Source organism: Lygodium microphyllum, chromosome 7 (assembly GCF_053477565.2).
Source record: "Lygodium microphyllum isolate KBCC chromosome 7, Lygodium_microphyllum_v1.1.10, whole genome shotgun sequence".
Lineage (NCBI taxonomy): Eukaryota > Viridiplantae > Streptophyta > Polypodiopsida > Schizaeales > Lygodiaceae > Lygodium > Lygodium microphyllum.
This window is the reverse complement of record NC_141141.1, coordinates 25,347,920-25,367,396: the sequence shown is the minus strand read 5'-3', so window position 1 is coordinate 25,367,396 and position 19,477 is coordinate 25,347,920. Positions and strand designations below refer to the sequence as shown.

The window sequence follows — 19,477 nt, the reverse complement described above, 5'->3', positions numbered from 1 at the left end:
AGCAAAAAATATCTAGATAACTGCATGAATAGAAGCAATACAAAATATGGCCAATTTATCTATAATGTGATCTGCTGAAGATAAGATTGAATCATTGCTAATCAAAACCCATTGCAAATGATGGATATAAGAAAACATCAATCCAATCAAACATAAAATTCACTAATTAAATGAATAAATTTTGGTACCACAAAATATGACAGATTTACCTGTAAATTGAGCTACATAATCTCTGCTCTACCTTGTGTTAAGTGTTGCAACAACAATTGATCCTTAAGTTAGAACTAGCATCAAACACTATTGTAAAAATAATAGAAAAGAGATAATGCAGAGAGGAAGAAATAGAGAGTGTGTGAGTATGTAGGAGAGAGAAAGAAATGAGCACCTATCCAATCTTGCCCAAATTGATCTCTGCAAAAGACAATAGCAAGAGTTAGTATTTACATGAAGGTATACTGGAAAAAAAAATAGAAAAGAGGAAACACAGAGAGAGAAAGAGAGAGGGAGAGAGAGATGAGCACTTATGCAATGTCATCCAAAATTATCTCTGCAATAAAACAACAAGGGTTAGAACTAATATTATGTTGTATTGAAAAGATGTCAGCAAAAAAAAAAAAGAGAGATTAACACCTTTGCCTCTTATGCCAAATAAACTCTGCAAGAAAACAACAATTAGAACCAACATCAAATTCTATTGAAAACACAACATAAAAGAGAAACAACACATAGAGAGATGGGGAGAGAGAGAGAGAGAGAGAGAGAGAGAGAGAGAGAGAGAGAGAGAGAGAGAGAGAGAGAGAGAGAGAGAGAGAGAGAGATGAGCACCTTTGTCTCGTGCCCCAAATAACCTCTGCAATAAAACAACAATAATAGTAAGAAATGACATCAAACCCTATTGAAAAAATAACAAACAAGAGAAAATGCAAAGAGAGATGGGCACCTGTGTTTTGCCCAAAATCTGGAGCTACATGGAGAAGAAAGTGCAGAGGTAAGCAAAATTACTCTCACTAGGGAGCTTCAATGGAGACAAAAATTCACGAGTATAGAGAAGAGAGGAAAAGTGGTATGTTGCTCAAGTTTTGGGTCAAACTGATTTCGTGAGAGGGAAAAAAACCAAAATTGAAAATTCTCCAAAAAAAGGGGGAAAATACGAGGTGAGAGAAACTCAAATTTTTTGTACTATTCATTCTCCCTTTTTTAAATCCCCCACTACCCCTTTTTTAATAGAAAACCCAAGATTTGGAGAGAGAAGATTCACCCTGCATGGATGCCAACATCTAGCCTTCCTATTGGACAATCCAAAAGGCCCACATCTTAAACTATATTATTTTTAAGGGCCCATTTGTGAGTTTAATTTTTTCCTAATGATAGTATTTGACATATACTAAGTGAATTCTGGGTTATATCTTGCTTTAAAAAGACCATGGTTAGAATTGGATCTTATGTATAGCAGATGTTTTGATACAATAGAGTATTTGACGAGCCATCGACTCAAATTGGGCTATTGTTGTAGACAGAGTTTGAGCTATTGTATCAAATAGATGGATGTAGGGGTTTCTCTCTGTTGACTAAAGGTCTAATTCAAGGACTTCAAATACATGGATGTAGGGGTTTCTCTTTGTTGACTAAATATCTGATTCAAGGACTTCAAATACATGAATGTAGGGGTTTCTCTCTATTGACTAAATATCTAATTCAAGGACTCCAATACAATTGATTTGGTGTGATTCGTATGTCTCAAATACATTTTCTCTTATTTCTTTTTGAACTTTCTTATCCATATTGTCTGTAATCCTTCTCTTTGAATCCTTGCAATCAAGGCCTTTGACTTAATTACCCCCAATGTCATGTATATGAATTTAAGTCCTGATCATAAAATGTGGTTTTACATTGTGCTTGGGACACAATACCATGTTGAGTACATACCTGTTTAATATAGAGAATCACTTTCTTATCCATATTCTTTGTAATTCTTCTCTTTGAATCCATGTAATTAAGGCATTTGACTTAATCACCCCCAATATTGTGTGTATGAATTTAAGTCATGATCATAAAATGTGGTTTTAAATTGTGCTTGGGACACAATACCATGTTGAGTACTACCCATTTAATATAGAGAATCATGAGTGTGGATGCCCTAGTGACATATATAACTCTTAAGGCCAAATTGGTGGTGCTTTGAAAGTCTAGTAAGTCCTTTTGAACTTTGGAAATAACAAATAGAATAATTAGTTATAAATATATTTGATATGTGAGGAGTCATTAGATTTCATAGTGTATTAAACCATATTGATATTGTAGAACCTCAACAAAATGAAGCATTAGGCCGTGATGGAACTCATTGGAGGAAAAAGGCTCATTGTATCAAATCATTGTTATAGTGTTGACACTTATCTTGTAGGAACACTCATACATATGCATAAAGGATAATAAGGGTAGGTGTACTATAAATACGATACATCTTTTCTGTAATAAGTGTCTTGATGTATACATTTGGGGATTCTATCACATCCTATATAATACAAGAGCAATCATAAAGGATTTTGAATAAAATAATATAAGTATTTTACAAAGGTGAGTTTGGTGAAGTAGACAATGTCAAAGATAGGTAGGAAACAATAGAGGAAGCATCACAAAGATCTCTCTCTCTCTCTCTCTCTCTCTCTCTCTCTCTCTCTCTCTCTCTCTCTCTCTCTCTCTCTCTCTCTCTCTCTCTCTCTCTCTCTCTCTCTCTCTCTCTCTCTCTCTCTCTCTCTCTCTCTCTCTCTCTCTCTCTCTCTCTCTCTCTCTCTCTCTCTCTCTCAATGGTGCAACTCAATGAATGCACATCATAGTAGTCATGAAAGAAGTATAATTGTTTAAGAATGTAGCCAAGGTGGTTTGAGAGTGCATTTGCAGAAACAAACCAAGTTGCACTATCTTCGAGAAGTTAAGCTTCTTGTGCACCCCAGAGCCATGGGAGTTTCATAAACAAGGGGGGGGGGGCATCAAGCCACCCTTGTTTGGGATGGGCCTGATAGTAAAATCAATTACTTGAGACAAGGTAACAAACTCAAGGGCACCAAGTTGTGGATTGCAGATAACCTCATACCAAATGAGCTCAAGGAGAAGCCAATAGAGGTCACCAAGTTTAATGATATCTAAAAGGAAGGCAAATGTGTGACACATTATGCATACAAGACACTCCATCTGAAAAGTTTAGAGCCTCTAAGAAGAGGATGTCTTTTGTTGGGTTTGATCACTTTGATTCTAGTGTAGTTTAATTTAGTTTTGTGCTTTTAACACCTAAAACTAAAATTTATCTAAATAGTCAATGATGTATAGTGCGGATTCTACACACCTTGAGGCATTTTTAATCCCCTCTCTCTCTATTAGATCTCAAAATGCATGTGGAACTTATGCCAATGATGTAAAAAGTACATAAATGTAGATAAGATAGAAGGATTCCACATCGTTAGCAAAGATTTACACATTTAGCAAGGCACATCATGTGCAAAAATTTAAGTCACGATCATAATCATAATATTAAAATGTGAGAAGCTTCTAAATTGTGCTTGGGATATAATATCATGTTGAGTACGTATCCATTTAATATAGAAAATAATAAGAGGGTGGATGCCCTTGTAACATGGATAACTCTTAAGGCCCAATTAGCAGTGCTTTGAAAGTCTAGTAAGTCATTTTGAACTTTGGAAATAAACACACGACACAATTAGTTATAAATATATTTTCTTGGTGTGGAGTGCTCAAATTTCTCGGTGTGTTAAAAAACCTCTTGATATTGAAGAACCTCAACAAAAGAAAGCATTAGTGATGGACCTCGTTGATACATACTCTTATAACTCAAGTTATAATATCAAATCATTGTTAGAATGATGGCATTTTGTCCTTTAGAAACACTCATACATGTGCATAAAGGATAATAAGGGTAGGTGCACTGCAAAGAGGATACATCTCTCGTGTAATAAATGTCTTGATGCGTACATTTGGGGATTTTATATCTGATCACATATATGATAAAAGAGCAATCGTGCAAATTTTTTTAAAAATAAATGATTTGGAATCAAATAATATAAACATTTACACGTGTACGTTTGATGTAGTATGCAATGTTTAAGATAGGTAGGAAACAACAGAGGAAGCATCACAAAGAACGAACACACACACACACACAGAGTCTCTAACAATGGTGCAACTCAATGAATGCACATCAAAGTAGTCATGAAATAAGTAGAAGTTTTCAAGAATGTAATCAAGGTGATTTAAGAGCACATTTCTATTAAAAAACCAAGTTGCAATGTCTTCAAGAAGTATAGCTTCTTGTGCACCCTAGAGCCATGGAAATTCCATAAATAGGGGGAAGAGGAAGCATCAAGCCACCCCTTGTTTGGGGTGGGCTAGATAGGAAAATCAATTTTGTGAGACAAGGTAACAAACTCAACGGCACCAAGTTGTGGATTGTAGATAACCTCACACCAAACGAGCTCAAGGAAAATCCAAAAGATATTAGCAAGATAAATGTTGTCTAAAAGAAAGGCAATTTTGGGACATATTATGAATGCAAGAATCTAATCCTAGAGTTTTAAGAACACCTAAGAAGAGCAAATCTTTTGTTGGGTTTGATTATGTTGATTGTGATGTAGTTTTAAGTTAGTTCTATGCTTTTAATACCCCAAACTGAATTGTATCTGGATATTTGATGATGTATGGTGTGGGTTCTACATACCTTGAGGCATTTTAAAGAAGCTCTGTGTGTGTGTGTGTCTCCCGTTGTCACCACAATCATTTCTCAATCTATGTTAGCATGTTATCATGGCAATCACCATAGTAGTCAATCATAACAATCACCATAACAATGGCCATAATAGTCCATCATAGCAAAGTCCTTCAGCTTCTCTATTTTCTTTCTCTCTTAGTTCATCGCAATCCAACCAACCTACAATCATTTCTCAACTTTAGTGTTCTAGCTCCTCTCTCTCTCTCTCCAGTTAAAGACCTTTTCATAGGTAAGGGCATGACTAGTTTCTAATCCTCCTAACCACTTTTCCTATGATGCAAGGGTAGAATTCAAGTGTGAGGATTTGACTTGAGCTCTTGCCCTAATAGTGAGATGTGCTCAAAGACTTTCAAAGATCTTGGCATCACCATCTAAACCAAACACTACTTGTGTCAATGAGTTTACAAGCTATCGTTTTGAAAGACTCACATGCCAAAGTGCTTATATGTTTGTCAAAGCTTAAGGGAAAGCTAGCAATAGAGGTGGCTACAACTAATAACAAGATTGAAGATGAAGTTGAGGAAATAATGATCCAAATGCAAAAGGAAATACAAAAGGAAACTCAAAATAGGAAAGGAGGCAAATAAAGAAGGTATGTTAGATGCTATCTTTTCACTAATCAATGAAACTACATTGCAAAAGGAGATTGGAGACTATGCATGTTTAGGAGGCCTTCTTGATGGATGACTTGAAGAAATACAAGAGAAACTAGATAGTAAAATCTCAATAGTAAAATCAAATTTGTGAGACAAGATAAGAAACTCAAGAAGTTGTGGATTGTAGATAACCTTAGACCAAATGAGCTCAATGAGAAGCAAAAGAGATCACCAAGATGATGGTGGTGGTCCAAAAGGAAGATTATACATGCAAGACTCTTATCTAAGAGTTTTAAGAATCCCTAAGAAGAGGATCCCTTTTGTTGGTTTAACTATTTTGATTGTAACATAGTTTTAAGTTAGTTCTATGCTTTGAACACCCTAAAGTGAATGTATCTAGATATTTGATGATGTATGGTGCTAGTTCTACACCCCTTAAGGCATCTTACAAGATGTTGAATAGAAATCTCTGTCTCTGTCTTTGTCTTTGTCTCTCTCTCTCTATGTTAGCCTATAGTCAGCAATCACTACAACAATGCACCATAGCAATCACCACAATAGTCTGTCGTAGCAAACTCCGTCAACTCCTCTATTTTCATTCTCTTAGTTCACCACAATCCAATTGACCTATGCTCGTTTCCTAGTTTAGGTTATTTGTGCTCATTTAGATTTCCAGGTCCTCTCTCTCTCTCTATATATATATATATATATATATATATATATATATATATAAAGAGTCACACTAAAGGCTTTACCAATTTCTAATTCTCATATGCATCTTTCCTACGATGCAAGGGCAACACCTAGGGGTGAGGGTGACCTAAAATCTTGCCCTAATAGGGAGATGCACTCAAAGATTTTTCAATGATCTTGGCATCACCGCCCAAACCCAAGTCCATGAGGGGACGACGTGTATCAATAACTTTGCAACTTACAAGCAAATAATGTGGTTTTGAAAGCCTTACTTGCCAAAGTGCTTACATGTTCGTCAGAACTAGAGGGAACACGAGCAACAAAGGTGGTCACAACTAATAAGAAGATTCAAGATGAAGTCAAGAAAATAATGACCAAAGTGCAGGAGGAAGCACAAAAGTAAATTAAACAAAGGAAGGATGCAAATAAACGGGTACGTTAGACACTATCTTTTCACTAGTTAATGAAGCTACATTGCAAATAAAGATTACAAACCATGCATACTTAGGAGGCCTCCTTGACGGATGGCATGAAGAAATACAAGATAAACTAGATGATAAAAATTACCAAGGATGTTTAGAGACTTACAAGCTAAAGAGCAAAGTAAGACCTATTCTAGAAGAAAAAGGGTTGAAGTAGACAACACCATGGAAAATCATCCATCAAGCGAGGAAAAAATATAAGTTTAGAGTTTAGAGCATACAAGATAAACTTCAAGTACTAAAGCAATCAAAATGTTTCAAGGGAAGAACCAAAGCATGGATCATAGATGAAATTAAACTAGCTTAAAGCCTACACATTAAGCTACTTCTGGATCATGATATATTTAGTAACTTTTATAGCTTTAGCAATTGATTTTCTATTTGTGCCAATGGCACCTTGAAGTGGGTTGTGACTAAAACCTTGGTACGTGTCTCTTTATCCTATATGCCTTTGAGATGTCTATAAGGACATTAATACATAACCCACGCACACACTCTCTCTATATGTGTGTGTGTGTATGTCTCTCTCTCTCCACATGTGCAGGTGTAAACAAGTGAACATGCAAGAAAAGGGCACATAGTACATAGATTAACTTCCACCGAAAACAAACAAGGTCTCGTTGCATCTATAATGAAAGCTTTGTCTTTGGCTGAGCTACATAGATTGTGGGCTCTGTATTGACCCACAATTGCCATACTTGCAAGCAATCTTTGGATCAATGTAGCAATAACATGGTTTACATATTATTTCGGGAGGGAAGTGGGACGGATTGTTGTTGCAATAAGATTTAGAAACGCAATTGCTCTCCATGTGTGACGTTTAGAGCCCAGGAAAAATCTCTCTCTCTCTCTCTCTCTCTCTCTCTCTCTCTCTCTCTCTCTCTCTGTCTCTGTCTCTGTCTGTCTGTCTCTGTGTCTCTGAGAGTGTGTGTGGACTCTGCGTAAGAATTTTGAGGATGCGGTACAGCCTATGACAGACAATGGACCCGCATCGTGATTCAAACTAAACGTCAAGTTTAACGAGAAGAATAGAAGTTTAATAAGAATAAGAATGAATCGTTTTTGGCAGCAGCGGGTTTCTGATGTGAACAAGAGGCATGCTCATGGTCTTACCCCTCCTCTCCAACCCACCATTGAAGTTGGTGAGCCGTGTTTTCCTCAGAATGTAACTTCCCCCGGATCAGGAGCAGCTCTCCTGGGCTATTCACGTTGGCATGTCTTACTTGACATATGAAGGCTACAGAGGAGAACTTGTTGGATTCGATAATGTGCCTGTGCACAAACAATTTTTTCGTGTGTTGCACGACAAGCTAATACAATCACACAGCTGTCTAGAACCTTCATGACTTTCCGCAGGGCAGAGTTAGGTTGTTTGGGTGTAGTCGTGAAATTTCTGTAGACATGCTGCTGAACAATCAGCAAATACATGGAAGACTATAATGATTTCAATGGACCAGCCTCATCTTCAAGCCATATCACCAAGAAATCCGCCAGACGAATAAACAAGGCACAAATGATACAGTGCCATCCTGGCACCTTCATTGATCAGGAATTTCTGTATCCCAGTCATGTGTCACACAACTTGAGAGCAAGAAGTGCACAACCTACCCAAGAGTCTAAGAATGATACACCAGAGAGTTCACAGACAGGTGTTCTTACTTCAAGGGTCTATGATCAAACTCAGGGGGCACCAACTGAGAACAAGAAGACAAGGACAAGCTGCAAGAAGAAATCTAGAGCAATGATCTGGCTTGAAAATGCAATTGACGAAATGAGATTAGCAATAAGTAAAGTGAAAGTGATGAGGACGCTTGCTGATTGTGAGGACATAGAAATATCAAACCCAGAACCATACAGGACCAATGCACAAGGATGGAGGAGAAGGAAATTTGGAAAGAGACACAGGCCTGACTCAAAACATGTTCTGGCACATGAATCTAAGCAACATCCAAGAAGACGCAACATAGCGCTTCAGTCCAACCCGGATGCAGAGTTGTGGACAGAAGTAGAACATGCAATTGAAAATGAGAGATTGCTGCAATATTTAGAGCAGCATGCAGAGATCTCATCTAGATTCCAAGAGGGGTCAGTATCTCCTACCCTCACAGCATCAGGTAGCCCAAGTCATGAGAGAGCTGTGAAAGACCAAGAGCTTCAGGACTCAATCACTGTAAGTATGAGAAACCCAAGCCCAAAATTTAGACACTACCTCTCAGACAATGTGGCTGATAAATTGATGGAAGCCCCTACATCCAGCCCCTTATCAACATCACTTTTTCAGCCTGAACAATCTCTACTTCCTTCATTGAAAAGAGTGATTAATAAAGTTGAAGATAATGAACTAATTAGATATAGACAGACACAACTTGAAGATGCCAATACACAGTTTGCTTCTGGCACAGCTGGCAAACGAAGTGTACAAAATTTGGCCAATACGACACATCAAATCTATAGAAACACAGAAAATCAAAAGATTAACACAGGACCCCAAACTCACACAGACACAGAATATTGGTTGGTTGCACCAGATAAACGAGATCAAGAATTGAATGGAATTCTTAGCAACATGTTCGACTCCAGTAGCATTCCCACCCAGATCTTTAACAATGAAATGGACAATGGAGAAAGGATGGCTTCAAGCACATACAAAACAACTGTTTCAAGAGAGAATAGAATAATACATATTGATCAACAAACCTCTCACACTGCATTTCCACCTACCAAAAATGATATGGTGCTGGATAAAGACCTTAAGATGCAGGTCTCTGGACCAAACATTGCTTCAAACATACCCTGTATTTCTCCTACTGAAACCATGTCTGTCACACAATCACAGAATGAAGCAGTTACCCTTGATCATTCCACTCTGCAAATTACAAAAAATAAACTTCCATTCTCAGCAGGTAACTCTTTGACAAATTTCTGCAATAACCTAAAAACAAGATTATAAATCTGTTTTGAATAAGACAACCATGCTGAACAAACATGCAGTCTGTGAAATAGGTCCAGGTCTCCAAAGCATCAGGTACTCAAACTCAGAATCTAATCACATGTCTAAACATAGAGACATGAGTGGCAATAGGGAAAATACATCCGTGTCTTCCACTCCACAATCAACTTTGCCAGCTCTTAGGCTGTCTCAAACGAATGCTTTCCAGACTCTTGAACATCTATCACAAAGCTCAAATAAGCCACCATCTGGAGAAATGCTTGGTGAACAAGGAGAGATGCTTGGTGGACAAATAATCTATTTGGAACAATCTCCAAATCCAATCACTGCTAAACAAAGTGAAGCCAACAAGGTTTCCTTAACTGGAGATGGTTTCAAGCGACCCACTAACTATCCAGATCCCAAGCAATCTCACAGGCCTGAATTAACCACAGAAAAGTTTGCTGAGCCTCGAAGACAGATTGAAAACTCTCCATTGAGCTTCTCAAAAGGCAAGCCTGGATTAAGTCATACAGAGGGGCCCACAGCAACATGGCCAGCAATGGGACTAGAACCAATCCTGCATTCGAGCCAACCATCCAGCCTTGTCAATTATTATTCGCCTAGCACATGCGCCAGCCAAGCAACTCAGTTTGGAGAAAAAGCTCAGAGAACAGAAACTTTTGGCAGCTCCTTCAACGTTGACTTAGGAAGTCCTTGGCATTATCAATATTCTGAAAGTCATCAAACCAAAGTGTTGGCAGGGGATATTATGGTAGCAGAAACTACTGAAGTTGGGAAAAACAGTGATTTTAGCCTACAGCACAGTATGATAGAGGAAGAAAACGCAGTGCACAGTGTACAAGTGAAAATTAATCCAACTGAGGTGCAAAATTCAAAGACTATTCAGATAGGACCCCAATCACCTAGGGAACCACCAGCTTTACAGGTTAATCTTGTAACACAAAACTGCTTTAACTTCAAACCTTTTCAAACAGATGCACATACTGAAGTGGCAGCATGCACACCAATCCCTAGAGTGGAGACTGTGAACAGCATCAATAAGATAAGCATGTCCTTGCCATTTGAGTATGTAGCACAGAATTTGTCATCCAATGAAGACGCTATACAAGAAGGCATAAAAGATACAAACTCAAGGAATATACAGGCAAGACCAACAAATGACAGCATGTCACACTGGAATCCTGATTTTGCTGACCTACATGCAGAAAAGAAGGGACCGGAAATGTCAGATTATCCCACAACTTTTGATTCAATGAGAGATCCAAAATCAACTGATACAAGACCTTCAGACCAGGTCAGGAATAATGCACTGCATATAGCAAGGCTTGCAAATTTTATAGCAACAGCTGAGGAGAAATATCAGCAGGGATCTGAAAAGGCTGTCCAGCAACGCAACTGTTTGCATGATAGAGATAATGTAAGTGATGCTGGAGCTGATCCCAACAATCCAGACAACAAGATAAGCCAAAACAGAATTTTGGAGAAGCAGGAGAGTAAAATGGATCCTACAAATGCACCATCATCATTAGAAACATGGGCATACCATGAATGTCAAAGAAACTCACCCCAGTCTACTAGCTGCCAAGTATTGACAAGTGAACCAGCACAGAGCTCAACTGATAGCCCAGATCTCAGCAATATTATTCAGCTACAACCCTTCAGTGTTTTCTGTGGGGATGCATCCACCACCTATCCTATCACCTTAAAAACTCCTGATGGAGAACTGATAATTCTTGGTAAGGAAAGGCAACCTCCAGCAGTGCCTTTCAAATTGCAAAGCAAACATCAATCGTGCCAAGCAAGTGCACCATATGACAGAATGAAACCTAACAGATCAATGAAAGAGCTTACTTCAAGTCTTACTTCAAGTCTGATGGTTCTTCAACCTCCTAGAATGAGCCAAATCCAGACAGACCAGACACAAAAAAGTAGTGCCAACTTCAAATGTAAGATATCAAACCACCTTTTCAGATGATGATAAACAAATAACTAACACACTGTTCCATATTCCATATAATGACGGGACTCAGGAGCACAAGTGTTAGCAACTCACACTCAAGATGTTGAAACCTAAGAATTTTGTTTGCTCGAATTACAAATTGGAACTCTGCACAGCACACACTACAGAGCATTGCAGATAAGGGAGTTCAGTGCTGTCTCATTGATTCAAACATTGTTTGTAGCAGATTCATCTTGAGTTATAATTTATCTCCATGTTCACTAAGTTAGCTGGAGCACTAGATTTGAAGTCAGGTAACTTAGGTGCTGTTCAAATAACCGAAAAGTAAGTTCAACTGGCTCCCCAAATGAAGCCAAAACATCACTGTCAATAACCAAGCTAGTAGCAACTACAGGCCATGGCAACTTAGGTGCTGTTGAAGTAACCATGACAGTAAGTTCAAGTAGCCCCCCCAAAAGAATCCCCAAACACACAAACTGTTGCTGTCAATATCCAAGCCAGTAGCAACTTAAAACTTTCATTAGTATCCCTAATTATGTTCCCTAAATTGGAAAAGTTCAAAGCATGTAATGGGCAGATCCTCAACAGTATGAAGTGAAATCTTAGTATGCACTAGCAGTGATCAGCTAGGAATATGTAGTATGGCATATCTTTGACATGCAATAACTTTGTCCTTCCAATAATGCAGACTGAAGGGGATGCTTGGTCGGTAGCATTTATCAAGCCAGGTGCATCAAGTGAACTATTCAAGTTCGAGATGGTACAATAAAGGAACCAATGTTTTAAGTTTGACTTATTCCACTCTTAATGTATTGCATCTTTACGTGATCTTATGACGTCGATTTTGATGATGCCACACAGTTTCTCGTGGAGCATTTAAGAATGATTTACTGTTGCTGTGCTTTATACTAGACTGTCATGTTCTGCTCATGTACCACTAGCTACTAGCCGATTGTAATTTGCGATCCACCTGGAGAGAAGACAGATCACACCATAGTAACATGGGACAAGGACAAGAACGGGGACAGGGGTAGGGATCACCATCCCCTGTTACCATCAGAGGGGGTTCTAACATGGGGACAAGACTTGGACGATACAAGGATGGGATGGGACTTGGACAGGAAGCCAGAAAATGGTCATCTTCTGTTAGTATGGATCACAGACAGGTGCATGAGGGTGAACTAAGTTGTTGATGGAGAACAAAGTTGTTTGATGTCTCCATCAGATTGGACACTATAAACGCTCCGAACAATGTAGTATGCTTGCAATTATAATGTCCGCTTATTTTCGAGGCTTAACCATTTGAGAAAATATAAGAAATGAATACTTGAGGCTGAGTATGACATTTATTTAGAAAATTATAGCTATGAACACTTTTAAAAGAAATGGAGTTCATGGAACATAAGAGGCTTCAGAGAATGACACTTTAAATTTGCTCTTGCTTAGGGCTATCATAACACAAACAAATAGGAATTCGTATCCTTTCTATTATTTAGCGTATTTAATTGACTACTTACTAGATATAAAGAAAATTGCATTAGAGCTGGCCATTGATGAGTGGTCATGGATGATGGTGAACTTTCAACCCACGTAGTGGGTTAAAGAAAAGATAGTAGACACTTCCACCTATATGACCTGATTGGGCACCTGCGACCAGAAACTCAAGTATATCAGGGTCAAAGCTTGGACGCAAAAAGGATTAATGCCTTGTAGTTTGGGCTAGATCTGCTAGAACAAATAGTTACAATTAGCAAGATGGCATGATCACGAAATATCTGCAAAATATGCATGTGTAAGCTAAAAGCTTAAAATGCACATATCTTTCATAGAAAACTCGAATGAAGATTTCAACACTTATTTTGTAATGTGCTCATAAAGACCTTACACATGACACATATTTTGGTTTGGGTGCTGGCGAGCAAGGGTTTTCCCTAATTTTAGGAGTTTCGAATTGGTCAAAAGATGCTAGTCCTAAAAAGTAAGAATGACATTTTAAAAATAGTAAGCTTTGTGTTTTGGCAATGCTTATTGAATTTGGTTGTTTCTATTCTTAATAGTACTTAGCTCAAAATGGAAGGGTGTAGAGAGAAGTGACAAGTGTTAGGACACTACAAGCCTCCAAGTGTCCTTTCTTGTCACATCTCATGACATGTGACTAGATACTCGTCTTGTGCTATTCCACTTTCCCTTTTTGCATTACTCTCTCATTTCTCCTATAATAAAAGCTCGTTTTTCTTTATTTAACATTAGTCTTTTTGGTTGTAAACTCTTATGCAGCAGTTGAACATAGCCTAAAGTCGGCCTCATGCATCTGTGAGAGTGCGCAACGGAAGAGGAAATACGAACACGGAGGGAGAGAGAGAGAGAAAGCAGAAAATAAGGAAGAGAAATCTGCAATGACTGAAATGAATGCTGAATACACTGAAATGGACTGATCAGTCCCTGCACGCAGCCCACAGCGTCAGTGAGGGCACCAGATCAAGCTGATGACGATGGCAGCACCACCACGGGGGAGGAGTGTCGGAATCTGCAAGAAGACAACTGACCAAGTGGGGAGGGGGGCTGCCAATATATAGGCAACGGACAAACCCTAACCCTAACCCTAAAATGGGCGCAAACCCTAAAATGGGCGCAAACCCTAAAAGTGCCCTAAAATGGGCGCCCCACAACAGTGACCAAAAAGGTGGCCGGGCAGCCAGTGGCTGCCCACTAAAAGAGGCCAAAAAGAAATACACAACCTAAGATAGCCAGTCAAGAGTGACTAGCCTCCCCCATCATAACACATGACAGACATGTCAGAGCTCCTAACGTCCTCGTCTGACTCAGACTGAGGCTCACAGGCAGGAGATGACAAGGCATGACAAACATGACTGCTAACACCCCCTCTCAAATCCTGGATGTGGCTGAAGGCCGAAGAGGAAATAGATCCTAGGGTGGCAAGAGGAATGCCAATGTCGATGAAGTCCGTCGATGTAGACTGCCGCTGAAGGAGCTCCTCACGATCCTGGAAAGCCCCCTCTAAAACACTAGGGGCCAGGGAATCCACAGCCGCATCACCGAGTTCGTCCCCCTCTGAAAGGGATGGGGGGTACGAGGGAACCACCGGAGGAGAAGGTGGGGGATGGGAAGGAACCTGTGGAATAGAAGGTGCACAAGCGGGAACGGGTGTAGCAATAGACTGCCTCGGAGGACCCTGCATCAAAGAAGGGGAATGGAGCCTGTAAAGCCCGCTCTCCTGCCAACCTGTAGATAAGACAGCTCCTGTAAGAGAATCCTCAATAACAACGGCATGCTCGGTGAAGATCACTCGTGTGCCAAGCCTCGTAAGGCCATAAACTGAGAGGAGGGGAAGGCCCAAGTCCGGAACATGTAGAGCCTGTGAAAGGAAGCTCGTAGGTCGGTCTGTAAACAAAGGCAATGTGCCAACACCACTAATAGGCACCGATAAAAGTTCACCAACAGTGACTGAACCCTCTGATGGACGGAGATCCTGTAACAAATCACCTCGGGGAGTCATATGACTCGAAGCACCACTGTCCACTAACCAAGGCTGCGCAGAAGACACTGCAGCCACGGAAGAAGGATCCTCCTCCAAAGCATGGATATGAAGGAACACTGACTCATGGGTAACAGCGGGTGTAGAGGTAGAAGAAGGCTCCGATGTAGATCCACCCTTCGCTCCCGGACGAAGGTGAGGGTACTTCTTCCAGCATTTCTCCTCGGGATGTGTCCCTTTCCCACAGTGTGGGCACTTCAGTCTCTCTGAATCTGAGTCAGAGCCTGACGAACTGTCCTTCTTCTTAGCCTTTGACTTCGTCTTCTTCTTCTGTCCTCCCGAACCTGCAACAAAGGCTCTAGTGGAGTCGGATCCACTAGCATTGACCTCTCTGAGTCGCTCGTCATGCTCCAAGACAAGCGGGGATAGCTCCTCCCATAGAAGCTTCTCACGGGTCCTCGATGTAAGTAGGCTGGTGTAGAAGACATCAAACTGAGGCGATGGCAACTGAGTCAAGAGAATCATGGCCATATCTTCAGAAGATATCGTCCGACCGAGGGATGCAAGCTCATCCCTCATATCCTGTAATCTGTTGATGTGGTCCTTCATGGAAGGACTATCATCAATAGAGAGCATCCGCAACTTCTTTTCAAGAGATATCCGGTGGGCAAACGTCTTCTGTTGATAGAGAGACGCTAGCTTCTGCCACACGTCCGCTACAGTCTTCAACCTGTGAACATGAACAAGGACAGAATCCTGCAAACTCAGAAAGAGGAAAGATCGGGCTCTAGAATTGAGCCGATCCCATAAGACTGCACGATCCATAGATGTCGCATCTGCGGGATCCACCATAGGTCGGGGAATAGGAACAGAAACAAGCTCCCAAAGATCGAAGGAGTCCAAGATACACTCCACCTTGCAGGACCATAGAGAAAAGTTGGAGCCATCCAACCGGTCCTCTTTGGGCAGCTGAGGAAGTACGGATACCTGTACAAGGGGTACCAAAGGCTGCATCTTCGGCCCACTGGAAGGGGATCGCCGAGATACATGAATAGAAGGGGGACGGGAACGAGGAAGAGACTCCATATGACGATCCTCGCGATAGAAATCACGCCTCCGTTCAGATGAATGTCGAGACAAAAGCTCATCATCTGAGTCATCAAAACCTGTAAACTGATGAGAAGACATCTTCCAATCTGCAAATACCAAAACACAACAAGGGAAGGTTGCCGGTGCCGAAACACAAACACCAGAAGCTCCTGAGCTGGCCGCCTTGCACAGAACGCAAGGATGATGTCAAACGCAAATGTTGATGATGCAATCACCACAGGAAAACAGCCGCCTGCCTGAAAACGCAGCCTGGGAAGAAGTCGCCAGCAGGAAAAGAGCCGCCGGCCGATGGAACAACAGCCAGAACAGCAAGGCGCAGGCTGGAAGGGTGTCGCCCAGCTGGAGGAGGGCCGCCCAGGCTGAAAACGCAGGCAGGAAGAGGGTGGTGATGACGTGGCAGCCACTGGAGAAGGCGCCAGCAGCAAACGCAAATTTGTTGACACCAAAACAGGCCGCCCTGATCAAGGAGATGGTGCAGAGGATGACGCCTCAGCTGTTGGAGACGTCTGGACCAGCAAACGCAGAGTTGTGGGTGTTTTCCCGCGTAAAACTCAGCTCCGTGTACTCTCAGTTTGGCGATGATACCATGTGAGAGTGCGCTGCGGAAGAGGAAATACGAACACGGAGGGAGAGAGAGAGAGAAAGCAGAAAATAAGGAAGAGAAATCTGCACTGACTGAAATGAATGCTGAATACACTGAAATGGACTGATCAGTCCCTGCACGCAGCCAACAGCGTCAGTGAGGGCACCAGATCAGGCTGATGATGATGGCAGCACCACCACGGGGGAGAAGGAGTGTCGGAATCTGAAAGAAGACAACTGACCAAGTGGGGAGGGGGGCTGCCAATATATAGGCAACGGACAAACCCTAACCCTAACCCTAAAATGGGCGCAAACCCTAAAATGGGCGCAAACCCTAAAAGTGCCCTAAAATGGGCGCCCCACAACAGTGACCAAAAAGGTGGCCGGGCAGCCAGTGGCTGCCCACTAAAAGAGGCCAAAAAGAAATACACAACCTAAGATAGCCAGTCAAGAGTGACTAGCCTCCCCCATCATAACACATGACAGACATGTCAGAGCTCCTAACGTCCTCGTCTGACTCAGACTGAGGCTCACAGGCAGGAGATGACAAGGCATGACAAACATGACTGCTAACACCCCCTCTCAAATCCTGGATGTGGCTGAAGGCCGAAGAGGAAATAGATCCTAGGGTGGCAAGAGGAATGCCAATGTCGATGAAGTCCGTCGATGTAGACTGCCGCTGAAGGAGCTCCTCACGATCCTGGAAAGCCCCCTCTAAACCACTAGGGGCCAGGGAATCCACAGCCGCATCACCGAGATCGTCCCCCTCTGAAAGGGATGGGGGGTACGAGGGAACCACCGGAGGAGAAGGTGGGGGATGGGAAGGAACCTGTGGAATAGAAGGTGCACAAGCGGGAACGGGTGTAGCAATAGACTGCCTCGGAGGACCCTGCATCAAAGAAGGGGAATGGAGCCTGTAAAGCCCGCTCTCCTGCCAACCTGTAGATAAGACAGCTCCTGTAAGAGAATCCTCAATAACAACGGCATGCTCGGTGAAGATCACTCGTGTGCCAAGCCTCGTAAGGCCATAAACTGAGAGGAGGGGAAGGCCCAAGTCCGGAACATGTAGGGCCTGTGAAAGGAAGCTCGTAGGTCGGTCTGTAAACAAAGGCAATGTGCCAACACCACTAATAGGCACCGATAGAAGGTCACCAACAGTGACTGAACCCTCTGATGGACGGAGATCCTGTAACAAATCACCTCGGGGAGTCATATGACTCGAAGCACCACTGTCCACTAACCAAGGCTGCGCAGAAGACACTGCAGCCACGGAAGAAGGATCCTCCTCCAAAGCATGGATATGAAGGAACACTGACTCATGGGTAACAGCGGGTGTAGAGGTAGAAGAAGGCTCCGATGTAGATCCACCCTTCGCTCCCGGACGAAGGTGAGGGTACTTCTTCCAGCATTTCTCCTCGGGATGTGTCCCTTTCCCACAGTGTGGGCACTTCAGTCTCTCTGAATCTGAGTCAGAGCCTGACGAACTGTCCTTCTTCTTAGCCTTTGACTTCGTCTTCTTCTTCTGTCCTCCCGAACCTGCAACAAAGGCTCTAGTGGAGTCGGATCCACTAGCATTGACCTCTCTGAGTCGCTCGTCATGCTCCAAGACAAGCGGGGATAGCTCCTCCCATAGAAGCTTCTCACGGGTCCTTGATGTAAGTAGGCTGGTGTAGAAGACATCAAACTGAGGCGATGGCAACTGAGTCAAGAGAATCATGGCCATATCTTCAGAAGATATCATCCGACCGAGGGATGCAAGCTCATCCCTCGTATCCTGTAATCTGTTGATGTGGTCCTTCATGGAAGGACTATCATCAATAGCGAGCATCCGCAACTTCTTTTCAAGAGATATCCGGTGGGCAAACGTCTTCTGTTGATAGAGAGACGCTAGCTTCTGCCACACGTCCGCTACAGTCTTCAACCTGTGAACATGAACAAGGACAGAATCCTGCAAACTCAGAAAGAGGAAAGATCGGGCTCTAGAATTGAGCCGATCCCATAAGACTGCACGATCCATAGATGTCGCATCTGCGGGATCCACCATAGGTCGGGGAATAGGAACAGAAACAAGCTCCCAAAGATCGAAGGAGTCCAAGATACACTCCACCTTGCAGGACCATAGAGAAAAGTTGGAGCCATCCAACCGGTCCTCTTTGGGCAGCTGAGGAAGTACTGATCAGTCCATTTCAGTGTATTCAGCATTCATTTCAGTCAGTGCAGATTTCTCTTCCTTATTTTCTGCTTTCTCTCTCTCTCTCCCTCCGTGTTCGTATTTCCTCTTCCGTTGCGCACTCTCACACACTAGGGGCCAGGGAATCCACAGCCGCATCATCGAGATCGTCCCCCTCTGAAAGGGATGGGGGGTACGAGGGAACCACCGGAGGAGAAGGTGGGGGATGGGAAGGAACCTGTGGAATAGAAGGTGCACAAGTGGGAACGGGTGTAGCAATAGACTGCCTCAGAGGACCCTGCATCAAAGAAGGGAAATGGAGCCTGTAAAGCCCGCTCTCCTGCCAACCTGTAGATAAGACAGCTCCTGTAATAGAATCCTCAATAACAATGGCATGCTCGGTGAAGATCACTCGTGTGCCAAGCCTCGTAAGGCCATAAACTGAGAGGAGGGGAAGGCCCAAATCCGGAACATGTAGGGCCTGTGAAAAGGAGCTCAAAGGTCAGTCGGTAAACAAAGGCAATGTGCCAACACCACTAATAGGTACCGATAAAATGTCACCAACAGTGACTGAACCCTCTGATGGACGGAGATCCTGTAACAAATGGCTCCAACTTTTCTCTATGGTCCTGCAAGGTGGAGTGTATCTTGGACTCCT

At 42.2% G+C, this 19,477-nt stretch overlaps 1 protein-coding gene across 1 annotated transcript; it reads left to right on the top strand.

Moving 5' to 3' along the window:
* The first annotated feature begins 7,974 nt into the window (after positions 1-7,974).
* On the top strand, positions 7,975-13,255 carry LOC148033277 (uncharacterized). Its single transcript, XM_087680896.1, has 4 exons — positions 7,975-9,451; positions 9,552-11,461; positions 12,150-12,221; positions 12,323-13,255. The coding sequence occupies exons 1-4, from the start codon at positions 7,975-7,977 to the stop codon at positions 12,371-12,373; spliced, it is 3,510 nt and encodes a 1,169-aa protein (XP_087537022.1). The 3' UTR covers positions 12,374-13,255.
* The last annotated feature ends 6,222 nt before the right edge of the window (positions 13,256-19,477 follow it).

What these genes read in the sequence shown, in the direction of transcription:
- LOC148033277 (XM_087680896.1), top strand. Translation starts at nt 7,975, where the DNA reads ATGGAAGACTATAATGATTTCAATGGACCAGCCTCATCTTCAAGCCAT. An exon ending in TAAACTTCCATTCTCAGCAG is followed by an intron (nt 9,452 to 9,551) that starts GTAACTCTTTGA and finishes TCTGTGAAATAG; the next exon opens with GTCCAGGTCTCCAAAGCATC. An exon ending in TCAAATGTAAGATATCAAAC is followed by an intron (nt 11,462 to 12,149) that starts CACCTTTTCAGA and finishes CCAATAATGCAG; the next exon opens with ACTGAAGGGGATGCTTGGTC.